Genomic DNA, 16,450 nt, shown 5'->3' with positions numbered 1-16,450 from the left:
CACCACGATTTTACTTTTATAGTTTATCTACACACAAAATATATTATTTTTCTTCAAGGGCATTCTTTTAAAAGCACTTTACATGTATTGTCCGCTGTTTAGTGTGAATAATGTATATATTTGAAAAACGTACATTTAAAATGTGGGTTTTTTTCCCTCATGATTTTCCTAGGAAAACTGATAGTAAAAATGGATATAACCGTATTGGCCAATAATATATATATAATATATATATATAATATAATATAATATATGATTCAATGATTCAGCGGTTTCTTCCATCTGAGGAAGACTGCGTCATATACAACGGTGCCAAGATAGACTTAGAGCAAAACCAGATATTCCAAAGTTAGCAACGCCGTCACGGTAAACATGCAAACACACGAACGCCACAAGAAATACCAGATGTGTACAAGTGCAAAATAGCAGAAAAAAAGCTGGCAGCAAAATACAAAACATCATTAACAAGGAATCTGATAAGATAAATCCTATGGCTGCCAGGCGGCATCCTGAAAACAACACAAAAAAAATCAGTGCCTTATTTCTTGGGGTCACTACCCAAGGGATGACCCAGGGCAATGCCCTCAGCTACCCCCTGATACCTACAAAGGACTTCATCCTTGGCCAAAATATATAACATGGAGGTCTGCAACTATCGTTCAAATGAACCCATTTCAAGGGTTGCTATCCTCAACCAGCCCAATAGGCAATGCATTCCAAGTGAAGTAGCCCCGTGGCTGCCATCCCTGGAGCTGCAGCCCTAGGTAAGAATACGTCACCGTCAAAACATCAAAACAAAGGAGACACATGCACAAGAATCTAAGGCTTAACGTATTTAACCTAAAAGAGGACTCAAGTCCTATTTGTATGTTAATTGCATACTGGAGCGCACTTTTATAAGCAAATGGGTCCAGGTTAATTATAAGAGTTGAAAATGAGAGACTGTCTCGTTTACTCCTCCCCAGATGCCTCCATGGAAAGGAGTAGCATACCGCCGTACACTTCTCGCACACGCTCAGCAGAACTCCCATTCTAGTCAAAGGCAGCTGAGCGCTCGGTCAAATCATGGGAGTGGCGACAGCCAATCACACGCATGCTATCTGAACGCTAATGTTTTCCGTTCTACATGGATTCCAATCCGCGTTGGAAAAAATAAGACTAGTTTCTTTAATAACGCTCAGTTTCAGAGTTCTACGGTTAAAGCAATATTTGTCTAATTTTCATTATATAATAATATAAATTATAATAAATGCTAGCAATGCATGAACAACGGTTCCACTGTTCCCTCTTTATACTCCTATATCAAACTCCTTCATCAAGCGTTATGCAAAACATAGCTTTACTTATGCCACTAAACCTAAGGAAATGATGCTTGGTTGGAAATAGCAGCGCTATTTATACAGCCTCCCCCAGAGAACTCACAGCAAAGCAGAAATGCCCGGGAACGGCTAACCAGATGAGTGACAGCAGTTATGTAAGCGAGGCTGGCCATTTATTAGAGAACTTCATAATTATGCCTGATTTCGAGAGGGTTATGTCTCATTTGCGCAGTTGGGCTCTGCCGGAACAGTATGCGGCAGGGCATTAGCCTACTGCTCTCGCTTTTAACGCTTTTAACACCAGGCGTCGTATAACAAGCATGCCCATGAAGATACCAATGGTCTTGTTAGGAGCAAAGTCACCTAAGATTTTTTTAAGCATTTTTTACATATATAACATGTCTCTTTCCTCAATCCGAAAAAAGGTCCAGCTTATTCTTACCCACATTTACTGCAAGTAGCATTCGGAATCTAACCTAGAGAACGTTATCTGGTAGATGTGAAGCTGACGGAGGAAAACGAAGGGTGCTAGAATTCAATAATTTTACGGGGAAGTTCCAGGGTTGACAAAGGCCCTGGTTTGGCGGAAACGTTGCTTTATTTTTTTTTGCTTTCTCTTAAATAAAGTATCCTAAAGATTGGAAGCTGTTTGGAGTGCTGGGATTCCTTTTAATATAAAACATCTGCAAAATAGGTCATTTTAGAATGCACTTCTGAAGTTGTTTTTTTTTTATTTTTTTTTGCAATAACCCACTCTAATTTACCAAGGAATCCAGGAAATATTGTATTACATTGTATTTATGGTTATACAAACACCATCTTTTTACTAACGGTGAAAGAGCCTATGAATGGGTTAACGTCATAAGGAATGCTGCTGTGCTCAAGATCCCAGGTGATGCTGTCCCTTACACTGTAATAAAGTGATTTGTTTTGCTACACCCTGACTCTAAAGCCCTGACTGGTAACAGACAGCATCTTGCCAAAGTAAGCAGAGCCCAGTGACGCGTTCGGAAATCCAAACACCATGGCCAGAGTTTAAACAATCTCATGGGAATGGCTTTGTTCAGGGTCTCCACTTGCTCAAACATAAGCATTCACTCTGAAATATATCTCACATATGCACTGGTCAACCATGGGAAGCGTGGAGAACTGCAGCTCCTCTTTGTTACCGCATTTTATTCCTGCACTGAAGAACCTGTGATGGATTCAAACAAGTAACTTCTGCTCTGAGGTGGCCTGGCACAGCGATCTCTATAACTCGATTCCTTACATTGACATATCGTGAGCAAAGATCTGTAGGACTTGCATTCTAAAATGGCCATAGTGCTTCCAGAGGCCTCTATGACTTGCTTCAATCATGTGACTTTCTCCCTAACATGGTCATCCAGCGTGTAGAGATCTCTAGGACTTGTTCCCTCACAAGGTCATACAGCAAGCAGAGATCTCCAGGACTTGCTCCCTCACAAAGTCATACAGCAAGCAGAGATCTCCATGACTTGCTCCCTCACAAAGTCATACAGCAAGCAGAGATCTCCATGACTTGCTCCCTCACAAGGTCATACAGCAAGCAGAGATCTCCATGGCTTGCTCCCTCACATGGTCATACAGCAAGCAGAGATCTCCATGACTTGCTCCCTCACATGGTCATACAGCAAGCAGAGATCTCCATGACTTGCTCCCTCACATGGTCATACAGCGAGCAGAGATCTCCATGGCTTGCTCCCTCACATGGTCATACAGCGAGCAGAGATCTCCATGGCTTGCTCCCTCACATGGTCATACAGCAAGCAGAGATCTCCATGACTTGCTCCCTCACATGGTCATACAGTGAGCGGAGATCTCTATGACTTGCTCCCTCACAAGGTCCTACAGCGAGCAGAGATCTCTATGTCTTGCTTCCGTGCATGGTCATACAGCGAGTGATATCTATGACATGCTCCCTCCACATAGTCGTGTCCTGCTCATACAAAGCTCTGGACATAGTATCAAGTCCTGACATGCTGCACAATGCAGCTACCTAATGAGGCATAGGATAAATCTGCACGAGGGGAGCGCAGAGTTCAATGCCCTTGTGGGAGACACCAATAATTAAATGTCAAAATAAAGTTCTGTATGATAATATTACTAGAATATCATTGCTCTACTAACACTGCAATTTTGAGGAATTGGAAGTGCCTACCAAAGAAACCAAGAGACTGTTCCAATTTTAATTTAAAATTAATGTCTTAATCCGCATTCACTAAACTTTGCAAACCAGTTGAACATGTCTGCCCATGATATAATTATTTAGCTTCCTCCTTCTTACACAGGGGTGTAAGCAACAACTAAAAGGGTCCAGCAAATACATTCTTGCTAGTTTTTTTGCAGTTGTATAGGTGTGCAGATATAATATGTCGTAGGGCCAGGACGAGAAACATTTAAGAAGGGAAGGAGTCCCGTTTTGCGGTGGGTCTCCATTGCAGCATTACCAGTCCAAACTAAACTGCACCGGGGCGAGTAAAAGCCAGCAGTACTGGGGAAAAAAAAGCAAGTACTGAATTTGAAGCCACACTTTTCAATTTAATTATTCTATATTTTTGGGAAACGGGGACTAATCAGACAGAAAACTGTATGTATATACGTGAGGCCACCAACGAGAAATATATAAACCATATCCGTGAACTACATAGCCATGCACATTGCTCACATTTAAAGGATTTGAAGCTGACGCTATAGATGTGCTATGTCTTAAGACTAAGTGTCTAAAACACTAACATTTACAATAGCATCGAGCCTAATGGATCTTCTAGGGTGCGTACTGACACTCTGTGGCTGAGAGACTAACATACAACTGGCCATTATGTGCAAGCATTGTGTGATACAACACACACTATTACTGACCATCTCACATATAGTTTAAGCTATATATATATATATATATATATATATATAATAGCTAAACTGACAAAGCAGATTAACAGAGAAAGCCAACATACTATGTACAATATTTCATAATACTTGACTTATTCCCTTTTGCGTTCTGCTCTTACCATGACATGAACCCCGGGGTAAACATGAATGATGCACCCGGAGAGTATTTTATTTTTAGTTTATTGGGGGTGATGGCGCTGCAGATAGCAGGCAGCGTCTAGCTGTACACTCTTCTTGCTTCCATAGTTAACGGACAGGTTGCTACAAACACGTCTAGACCTCATGGGAGAAAATAGCTCAAGCTGTATTCAGAGGAGGAACATACTATCACAAGAGACTGTTCGGTTACATATTTTTAATAAAGTGCGAGTATGCAGACAAGCAGGCACCAACTCTGCTTTAAACATGAAACTCGCAGAAAAAGTCTTTGAGCGGCAGGTTTTAGGAATGAACACGTTACCTTCATACCGCAGAAACTAGTTTGATCTCCTCCAGATAACACATTGACCCGAAATTTGGATTGCAGTTACTGCTGTGAGTGGGAGTTGGCCTGAGAAACACATTCAATGATGTTACTCCAATGGCACACAGAGCAACAACTCCTTGAGTTAGCATAGAAGATATATTTTGTATACATTAGCATATTCATTTTAACTAAAATGCAACACGATAGGCATCCCTTTCAGTAACATATTCATATTACCCACTCGTGCGACCTTTGCCCAGTGACAGAAACTAGCAACGCTGAGCAAAAACAGCAAAAAAACACAAATAAATGAGCATATATTTTCTATTTGTGAAGAAAACGAAAAAAGGACCAGAATCTTTACATTGCAGGTGAGCGGTAGGACAAATTTCCAGATGTTTAGTTGAAAGCCTGCAGTTTCCTGTGAATTACAACGTCAAAGAGCCATCAATGAGCATAGCCCATCGACATATACAGGCATATCCCACATTAACGTACACAATGGGGTCCGGAGAATGTATGTAAAACAAAAATGTACTTAAAGTTTCTAGTCAACATGGCAACCAGGCACCGGGGGTTTGTTCAGCCTGGGCTTAAACAAAGCAAACTCTTTCAGAAAACACAAAAGTAAAAAAAGAAGGGAAATTAATATGAGGCACAAAAAGTAATTTCAAGGCACACGCCATCCATAATCTGAACCCCTCCCCTATACGTTTGCCCCCTTTACTCACCCCCCCCAGTTCCTTGGGTTGCAGATGTGTTTGGTGACCGTCAGTGAGTGTGAACCTATATTTACCGCCAGCCAGCTTTTAGCTTCTCCTAAAGGTAAGTGTGTGTGTGGTTTTGTTTGTTTTGTTTACCTTACTTACAAAATACTTTTTCTAATCAATGCATCGTTGAGGATGCCAAATCTTAGGCTTTGGTGACTAACGCAACGTTCTCAAAAGAAATGTAAAAAGTATCTACAAAAATATGCATGTAAACTCTTTAACCACAGTTCACAGCAGACCGTGGGGCCTGGCAAAATGTCTTAAATCCAAGAGCAACATAGGGTATGCCTTGAAAATACAGGATTTTACCTTCACAATTTTCCTAAAACCCAGAAGCCCCTTTGGAGCAGCAGCGAGTACAGCCGTATATAAAGTTGTCCTTCTGTTGTTTCTGTGTTTCTAATGACTGAATCATTGTTCTGCTTGTTCCTTGGCTTTCCCTTATCAATAGGCACAGAGCCGAAGAACAACAGAAGCTTGATCTCAGTCCTGCTTGCCACGCTTGGTGGACCTTTTCAAGTCATGGTAGTTTGTGTCCATACTGGCCAAGGCTTAACCAAGTCTCAGTTTCTGATAAAAGCTTTACACCATCGCTGCAACGACGTTGATGAGAAAATGAAGCAGAGATTTGTTTTTATGGCTTCAATGGCAGGTTGAGTAATTTGCAGCTGATTTACATTTTTAATATACCAAATAGCACATTTTGATAATGTTCTTAATCGCGTGTATACCACTCGAAACATACACTAAAGGTTCTAAGAGATTAAAAGAAACAATTATGGGACAACGGGCTAGATTCAATCGGCAAACTTATCACTAGTAATTGAATAGAAATCCTTCCATAGGCTGGCTTTTTTTTTTTTTATTACGTCGATCAAAATTAAATCCAGAAATAAAAATGTAATATTGTGATATTTAATTATCGATCATTACAAGGGGCTCATCCGTATGCAGTAACTTGCAGAAAGTAACTTGCTTCAAACTTCCTAACAGTGATTTTTTTATTGCAGAAATAACTTTGCCTCTAATGTATCTCGATGATCGATAAGCCCACACAAGGTGGTGCGAGGAACATAAAATTAATGAGAACTCTCCCAGCTTTAAGCGCACATCCTGATGGAGGCCACTATAATAAGATTGTATTTGCTTTTTATAGAACGACCATAATAACGGCCTGTGTCAGGTAGTCTAGAGCCGACCAGCAAGACTGGCACAAACCTTGCTTTTCCTAAATTAAGTAACTCTGGCAGGAATCATGGAGACGAAAACCCGGCTCCACGCAGCTCAGTATTAAACAGAAGCGTTGACGTGCCGGCTGAAGAGGAGGAAGCAGCGTATCTTCACAGGTAATGCAGTTCTAAATGGAGTGTAAGGAGGCTAAAGTACAGGTTTGTTTCCCTTCTAGCAACGTCATCAAGACTTTAGGTCACATGCAGGAAAGGGCTTAAAATGCATATGTCAATTTCAAGTTCTTGTGCTGAAACCATTTGGAAGAAAAACAAATTGCCATATTCACATAAAAACTAAAACCAACCGCGACTACATCAAAACAAAGCTCATTGAGAACTGTTCATTTCAGCCAATCCACCACTGCTTTCTAATTAGCTGGTTTCTGGTCAGGACAACATCATGCGTTTCACAGTCACACCTGGTCAAGGTTTTTTTCCCCTTTTCTTTTTATATAAAATCAGTTGTGAGTCAACACATGTAGAAATTGCTGACAAGAAACCCGACGTGCCTTTCTGCTGCACATTTTTTTATTCTAATTGACGCATCGCTCTGGCATTTCTTTAATCACACGGAAGGTGAGCTGGTTTTTTGATGTAGGTGGCAAAACAGTCTAAATCAGAATTTGAATAAAATAATCAAGGACTACAAACAGTTGAGGTTTTGATGTTTTCAGCTCAGATTTGAATGTGTTGTAGGTATGTCCATCTCTGGGTCAGTCAAAAGGTTAAGGAGAACCTTCAGCCTTCTATTAATACTGTAACCAGAGACCTGGTGCACTGGGATCTTCCAGGCTTCACACGGTTTGTGGGGCCATTCTTAAAATGAATATTCCTACATAGTGTGCCCACCCATAACCTATCCTCTTTCTTTGACTTCCTTATAGCAGAGCAGACTGAGGTGCCAAATTATCACTAAACTCAAATCATGGGGGGGGGGCTGGGTCTCCACATCTAATATCATCAATCAGGTTCTACTAGCGTGATCAAGTGGTCCCAGTGTCATATTCACAAAGACATTAGGATTCACCTTTACACCTCCACAACATACATACGCTTCCCCCAAAGCCCCTGATAAATCTACACTGGGACAGAGACTGATTCCATTGACCTGTCCGCGATAGCACAAGGTCTCCTAGTTGACACACTGTAGCACTATATGTTGTCTCAGGAGACATCTTACTAATTGATGAGATAGTATAGCAAGCCCCCACCAAACATCTCCATCTCATACACAACTCTGTAGGAGATGCCAATCCTCAATAGGTAGCGCATGGCGGGATTATACTTATTTCAAAATGTTTAGTTACGCATACTGTAATCTAGGCACTCGTGGACATGGATTTGATGAATAATCTAACCCACCACACAGCCAGGCCATAAGAGAGATACCAACGATGTAGTCTGTCGAATCTGTTGAATCTTGCCACATCTCGGATACCTACCATTCGGAATAGGAAATGGATCCTCGCTCTTAAGAAGTGGATATGAAAGGTGAAAAGCACACGTTAGGAGAAACTTTACTCCTTCAAAAACAAGTATTACAGGTATTTTGCTGCTTTGGTGCCATGGTTGAATTTCTCATCTACTTATCGCACGCCACTAGGCTTCTCAGCAGATGATCCCAGAAAAAGACAGCCCCACCCCAAGAACCTCTTTGATGATACGGTTTCCCAATACCAAAGTCTTACTCATGCGATGTGTGCGCCACTGCCATGTCTATGACATTGGGTCTGTAGGAGAATAGCTATTTCCTCGCTTTAGACTCAACAAACAAGGAATAACCAAGGCCACTTTCCCGGTATATATTCTTTTTATTCTGATACACTATACATTGTGTATTCTTGTGCTCATATTTTCATTATTTTCGTTTTTTCCCCATTTTGGTAATTGTTAATGGTTGAACTGTTGCTTCACTGTTAAAAATTATACAAAAAAGAGGATCCACCTGTTTTGAATCCACATCTTTCATGATATGACCAAGTAGGGCATATTCAATTCCAGGGCTCCAAATCCCAAGAGGTCGGGCGCCATGGATCTTACAATTGTGGTGTTGGCATCCAAGTTTTTGTTTTATTCGATATTGACTTCTATGGATACATCCCTTCCTGGGTCCAAAATGCAATATAGATTGTCCAGTTTTGGTCTACTTGAGTATTTATAGGCTACCCAGGCATTGTGTGTGTCTAGAAACGCTCAAGCACTATCTGTTGGCTATGTATATCCTGCAGTCGGTATTGTTAGCAAGGGACTGCCAAAATGTATTCTACACTGTTCATGTAAACATGAGCCTACAGCCAAGTTTGTGTTTTCTTGTCATTTGTAATACAAGTATAGCACTGGCAAACATGTAAAGGGAGCTGTGTAGAAAACACACATATACGAGTGACACCGACTGGATCGCAGATGCTAACTGCCTTCAACATTTGGTCTCACAGCAAGTCGAGAAGATCTCATTATGCCTTGCACTAACCTACCTGGAAGTCCAGCGAGAAAACAAAATACAAGTGCACTTCAGGTTGTACTAAACAATGTTACCGAATAACCTTATGAGCGCAAATTATTCGCATTCTCTGAACCTACCCTTAAGGATATCGCATCCTAAAGATTCCGACCATGTGCAGCAGGTGAAGAACTGCTATCTACCTGTGAAAAGCTGTATATGCTGAACAATATAGTCAAAATCCTAAACAATTCAGATGAACAACAGTTAAAATTATAAAAAAAATCAAACTGGTTTTATATTTTGTTAGAAAAATCAGTTATTTTCCCATCTATACTAATGAAGTATTGAGTTCTTCCATTGGGTCCCGGTGCAATTTGAGATGAGCGGCAGGAAGATCTCTAAAACCAAAACGCATAACAATATTGAATGTTTTCTTTACTTATAGTGTTGGACATCTGTATTGGAGACCAGTATAAAATGCAGAAGAATTGATACATATACGATATATATATATAAACATAATTATATATACATACACATATGACTATACGACAATGGAATGGAATTCACACAGTACTTATCTGGCTGCTAATCTGTTAATGCAAGACAAACAACAACTGTACGAATAATTAAAAAAAATTACCATCATAAAGCGCCATTACAAATTATAACATCGGGCAGCTCGCGCAGCCTGCTTCAAACTCGCAGCCTACGCGGCCTTAAAAGTTATCTTGTATTAAGGTAGTCCAGCAATAACTAAACCAAAAGTTAGCTGTGTGTCGGGACGCTAAACCAATAAACCTCTGCATGGAGGATTAGCAGGGCTCTTTTCAACTTCTGACAAGCAGGCACAGCAACTCTGAAGATCAAGTCTTCGAAGACCAAGTGAAAGGTCCTACAGGAGACTCAGCGACCCTGAGCTAAAACAGCCTGAAGAGCAGTGCCTGGACATAAGCTGCAGTCAAATAAAGGGAAGAAAGATGATATTTGGAGATGGAAAGGGAAGGGAAAACCAAGTCAACAGAAATTGGAACAGGAGCATTTTCTATAACATGGCCATTTAGAACTAACTATAAATGCAGAAGTTCTGAACCCCCCCCGACACAAGCGACCCCAGTCTCTCAAATGCTAAAAGTCTTATTTTTGGACTTACTTCCTTCTTTAAGAAACTTAAAGCATAATCGAACAAAGAGGTAAACGGATTCCTTTCAACCTACACAATTTACCCTATGTAAACATGATGCAATTCCCATGAAAATATCTTACGTTACGGCACAGAAAAAAAAATCCAGCCAGACACCAACACTTATCAGCGGCCTTCCAACCGGCAGACCGGATTTGAATGGAAGTGAACATCCACGTGCTAATAGACACAATTAAAAGAACCAACGTGCTTTTTCGAGAATAGGGGATGAAAAACTACGCATGGCCGCAGTTTAAGTACTTCTCGTATTATGTCTCTGATACAGGAACAAACCTTCAAATATTTCACAGCAACTTCTACAATCAAAAGGACAACAGAACATTGTTTCTGCCAATACATTTACATAATGATACAACACACACATACTTACACAAACAAAACATATTAGTGTTATGGAACCAATATTGCCTATATATGACCACCCCAGGCCTATTTTCATGTAAAATGTATCTTCCTTATGCCATCGGTTACTCTACTAAAAGCAAGAAGCATAGCTCCCACTGAAACCTATGAGAGAGCCAATGTATGTTAGCTGAACATTGGTGTTGACTTCAACAGGAGTGCAAGAGACCGAGCACAGGAAGTGTACTTAAATATGCTTCCTGCTTACCTTTCCTTGTTTCACTAAACAGCTTGTTGTGCTCTGTGCAGCAAAGGGATTTTGTCACTTTTGGAGCACCATAAGCATACAGGATCATTGGTTTCAGTAAACGAAGCCAGGAAGGGGATGAAATGAGACAAGTCTGTCACAAGTTTGTTAAGCAAGAGTGCTGGTTACCATACCGGCCCTGCAGAACATAACTTTGCTGTTTTTACAAATAACTTTCTCTGATCTGCAATGGATATTCATCCACGACGCATGCAACAGCCACGTCAAATCAAGGAAAACAGCTCACCTTAAATACAGACCTTGCACACCAATGCCGGCATGGTTACACAGCTCGGAAGTTTACCTTCTAAAGGGTAATTTGGGCTGGTTGTGCTTTAGAAAAGTGACCATTAATATCAGAATGCGATAACTTAAACCTAACAAAGCTGATGATTAAAATAACTTGCAAGCACATTCTAGCCATTATTTATTTATTTTTTTAATTGTATCTGGGTCACAAGGCTTTCCATATCTCCAAAACTGACTAGATGTTTCGTATGCGAGAAGAACCTTAAGATTTCTGTTCTGTAACAATATGTATAAGTAATAAGAAACAATGCAAAAAAAAACAATTCTTATTAATGGTTTATATAGTGACATCCTATTTTATCACATAACAATTTGATCGAAAGAAACAAAACGATGAGGAGGGTCCTTACAATTTAGAACAAGGTGAGGGTATATTACATAAAAGGTGCAAATGATTGAGGTGGACCAGTCACACCACGTCATCCCAGTGTAAACATTATGAGACTTGAAACACAGAAAGTCAGACCATGTAATAGCCGTTTCGGGAGAATATTATGTATATATTACATACATCACGGGCTTTAACAAGATATCGCCAAGTGAATGTTTCCAGGATCTATACAGGTTAACAGAACTTGTGCAAGCTTTTCGTTATTGGTGATTTACTGGCCAATCTTTCTACGCTAAGGACAAAAATGAAACAAAAAGAAACATCTTTCCTTGTAAGTCTTTATGGACAAAGGTGAGGTCACGCAAGTATTTCCTATGCTAATGATTATATATATATTATTTATACAGCAGCAACAACAATGTATACAGTGCTTCTTGCAGTACATATATTTAAAGTTAAGGATCCTCTTTTAGAAGCTGGTGTGCTAAGAGTTAATAGAACCGTCCAGGCATTCTGCGGAGACTTATTTTTTTGGTGTATTTCGGTCGTACAAAAAACGCCTAAAAGAAAACATGGCACAACTTGACAGATTCAATAGATTCAATTTCACAGGAAAATACAAACAACACAGATCTCCCATCAGAATATATTACGGTAACGGCGATAACCACCAAACCTCCGACGGGGCGAAGGACGGTTCCAGTAACCTCAAGTCAGTCTCTTTAGCAATTATGAGGTTATCAGGTTAGGCAACGGCACCATTTCAACGTTACGGGAACAGATTCGGCCTCTAAGGAGCACTAAATAGTGACAAAAGCCCTCCATGATAAAGACCATGTAAAGCAAAAGTGACACTAATGTCAACATGAGCATGTGAAAATTACTGAATAATTGAGCTTTTGGGGCAAATTTGGGGGCAAGTAGGGTGGGGATTAGGTTATTCTTAATGGATGATAAATTCTATTTAACACCTGTAAATAAATATTCTTATCTGTACAGTGCTAAAACAGGACCACCACAACATATACGCTAGCAAGCAACTGCGTGTTATCTATAGGATTTAAAAAAAAAAAAATGAAAGTTTTAGAAAATTTGGGGGAAAACAATGGTGCATTGATCACAATAGCATTTATTTTGTAATATCACAATTTAACATAACTTATTACAATTGAGTGGGCAGAATAGCATGATAGCATCATACTGCTGTGAATCATGCTTCAGGCATGCTCGGCGTTACACATGCATGTTGGAGCTAGGAAATAACAGCGGTTATATTGGCTACAGGTCACAGACCACAAAAACAAAACTCAAAACTGAAGTTTATGGCACAGTCCCATTCGTATGAGAGAACACATGGGTCCCAGCAGACTAAGGATGCAGGCTGTGCCTTACTGGGACCATACAAGACGTTTCCCTCCCCATCAATGCCAATGAAACCAGGCATCGAACTTCAAGACAATTAGCAGACCCGCTTATTTAGACTCCGCAGCGACCCAGTAATGCCCTTCTGCACATACTTTACTCACGTTTCAACACGTCGTGCGGTTAATGGGTTAGCAAATAATCGCCCCATTCTTAAGAGGACACCCTCCTTTCTCAACACATCCAAAAGTAACCCCTTAGCCCCACAAACAGGGGCATCAGAATCCCATAGGTAAGTTGAGATGACCCAAAGGGGGTCTATTCACTAAATGGTGAGTTGGGTCCCAGTGCCTTGACTTCACTATACATTATGAAGAGCCAACGCCAATGAACTTCTGCTCCAGGAAGAGCATGACTGGCCCTGTAAATGTATTGTAAATGTCTTTATACAGGGCCAGGTCAGATCGTCTTGCTGGCAAAACAGCGAATGATGAATAAACTCTTCCGACAACTCTACCTTTAGTAAATATAACCCAAAAGCAACACACAATATACTCTGCATGCACTATTGTAATCGCATTGAAGTAGAAGTATGAGTCTGCAAGTATTCCACCAACTTGGAAGAGATCTTACAACCATCCTTAACTTCTCACCTTCTGCAGGGAGGCTACCAGCAGACCCCTCCATTTAGGGGCATTTTCTTCGCTGAAGAAATCGTACTGAAGTTGGGGTGCCTGCATGACTTAAGCCTTGGGGAGCCTGGGGGGTAAGATAATCCTGTTCGTCTGATTGCCAGGAAGAAACAGGCACCTTGCAAGGTGAAGAAGGCTTGGTCCAGGAGCGAGGAGGGGGGGCAGGTTAGATCCACTTTCCTTTGGAGGCAACTGTGGCCGGTATCAAGGCAGCAAACTGTCCATACGTTTGGGGCCGCATATGGAGGGAGCAGGTACACACAGCACCCCTTTGGAAGGAGGGAGAGGAGGGGGGCGGCTCATGGACACCGCTAGGACCTGACAGCTGCCTGTACATATATGACAGCTGTGTGTATACATACAGCCAGGAGAGGGGGTGGGGTTGGCCTGGAGATGCTGGGCCAAGGGGTGTCAGTTACCCCCAATTACAATGGGTGACACCCTCTACTGATCTCCAGTGAGAAGACAGGCCGCACTGTGGATACGGGCTCAGCACCGAGGCTGTCCTGCCCTGTCGGGCCCAAAAGCTGCAGATCACTCGCGGGTCACCTCTTCCACGGGACATGGAGAGAGACAGAGCGCAGACACCCCGGCTCCCCTCCCTCCTGTCTGCTCCTCCGTCGCCCCTCCTTACTCACAGGCCGCCTTTCCTCTCCGCTTGCGGACCGCTGAGCAAGCGTGTGGAGAAACTGGCGAAAGAGCGCGCCCGCTGCGTCACTTTGTTATTGGAAAGTCTGTTGTTATTGTTGTTGTTGGTGAGTTTATCCCTAGCTCTCTCCCTCTCCCGACAGTTGCGCTCAGCGGCCGTTGGAAGAGGCTCGCACTGCGCCTGCGCAATTTTGGGAGGAGAGACGGACAGCCTGCCGCCGTCATGTGACCAGAACCCCTCACCACGTCCCTTCTCTATTTTCTTCAGCCACAAGTGCTGATTTTTTTTTTGAAACAGCTTTATTGCTACTAGATGACAGACGCCTTTCAAGTGATATAGATGTGCAATGGAATATAGTTATGTAAATGCACCAGACCTTGAATTGCCCTTTGATATGAAGTGCAGTCAGTCACTCTTTCATCCCTTGAAATGAAACTGTGATATAAAGTTTATTATCAAATGCTTTATATGGATCGTCATCAATGTGTCACATAAACACTTTTTATGCTGCAAATCCAGCCACCTCATGTAAAAAAAAAAAGTGTCCCTCTTTGGTCATTTATACTGTTGGTGACAGAGGTTGGGATGAATTTATGGCACTGGTGCTTTAAGGCCAGCAGCCTCCAAGTGACGTATGTGCAACCTCCAGCTGAATTCACACAGTGTTTTGTTATGGTTTTATGCACACCGCGCAGTTGGTCATATTTAACTGGTAGCAACACCCGATCTACCGCTTCATGGAGTGTTGTCAGCCACCGGCCAACCAGTAACCTGAGAACTAGCAGGCAATGGCTCCCCATAGACCTCTTTGGGTAGGCTGATGCATCGGTGGGTGGGGCCAACCCCAACCGCTTTATATTTGTATGGAGATGGGAGGGGGAAATAACTATGGGCAGGGAGTGGGCGTGTCTAAGTGCTGTGAGCCGGAGCATTTCAGCAGGTCAGTCCACCGGGCACTTCCCCAGTGTGACACATGGCCAGTTCAGACCTAGTTGGTTGGAATGGTATACTAATTAAATGCAAATAGTTTACAAAGAAAGGTTTCATTTTTACACCTATTGTTAGTGGACGTTGTCATACTTGACTTATTGTTATGCTGTGCAACTCACTATGAGACAGGAATAATTGAGGCAGTAAATAATGAAGAAGGGGCAAAGTGTAATATGTAGGGTTTTAAGTTTTATAATAATTAATGCATAGTAACATAGTTACCACTCCTGCTTTTGATCCAAAATAAAGCAAAAAAAGCCCAATTAGAGTATTTTTTTGATTTTGCCACTTTAGGCAAAAAACTCCTTTGTGACTCCAAAAGGCAATCAGATTTCTTCTTGAATGAAGAAATTCCAAAATATTGATGTTTATTCTATCATTGATGGCCCTCTATGTTCTGCTTTTCTAAGGAAAAAAAAATCTAGTTTCACAATTTCCTTTTTAAGAACCGGTGTCACAATTGCACTGCATATCCAAGGAGGCAAGATGATATCCTCCTCCCGTGAATCAATACCCCCTGTTTTTTACATGCCAATATCCTATTGGCCTTTGCAGCTGCTGACTGACATTGAGCATTGTTGTCTGTTGCCTACTCCTTAGTAGTTTTTTCCCAGGGAGATACCATTTAAAGTATACACTGAATTGTTATTACTTCCCATAATCAATAACTTTACATTTGTTTGTATTGAATTTCATTACCTGTCCAGTCCCCCACTCTGTCTAAATCCTCCTGCAGGGAAGCAACACCAAGACTAGACTGTACTATCCTACCTAACTTTGCATCATCAGCAAAAACTGAGACGTGGCTCTCAATGCAATGCTGGAGATCATTAATAAACATTTTTTTAAAAAAAGGACCAAGGATAGACCCCTGAGGTACTCCAGTTTGGAATTTTCCATTTACAACCACTCTTTGCATTCTATCTTTTAGCCGATGTCCAATCCAAGTACATACATTTGCCCTTAAGCCTATTTCTGACAGTTTGTACAGTAGCCGGTTGTGTGGAACCACATTCTGCTACTCATATTTACCAGCATGCATTGATCAATGCTAAAGGCTAATTAAGAGACAGAACGTTATTAAATAGGTAATTCTTAGAATGCACATGTTTTTATATGGTTACCAC

The 16,450-nt window shown here is 41.3% G+C and overlaps 1 protein-coding gene across 1 annotated transcript in view; it reads right to left on the bottom strand.

The window, feature by feature from the left end:
- Positions 1 to 14,518, bottom strand: part of SOS1 (SOS Ras/Rac guanine nucleotide exchange factor 1) — a 54,966-nt gene extending 40,448 nt beyond the window's left edge. Inside the window, exon 1 of the mRNA XM_053460917.1 lies at positions 13,646 to 14,518. Within this exon, the coding sequence (XP_053316892.1) occupies positions 13,646 to 13,732 (87 nt within the window). The 5' untranslated portion in view covers positions 13,733 to 14,518. The remainder of the gene's footprint in view (positions 1 to 13,645) is intronic.
- Positions 14,519 to 16,450: the final 1,932 nt, after the last annotated feature.

The sequence above is a fragment of the Spea bombifrons genome, chromosome 3 (assembly GCF_027358695.1).
Source record: "Spea bombifrons isolate aSpeBom1 chromosome 3, aSpeBom1.2.pri, whole genome shotgun sequence".
Taxonomy (NCBI): Eukaryota; Metazoa; Chordata; class Amphibia; order Anura; family Pelobatidae; genus Spea; species Spea bombifrons.
This window is presented reverse-complemented; position numbering and strand designations above follow the sequence as displayed.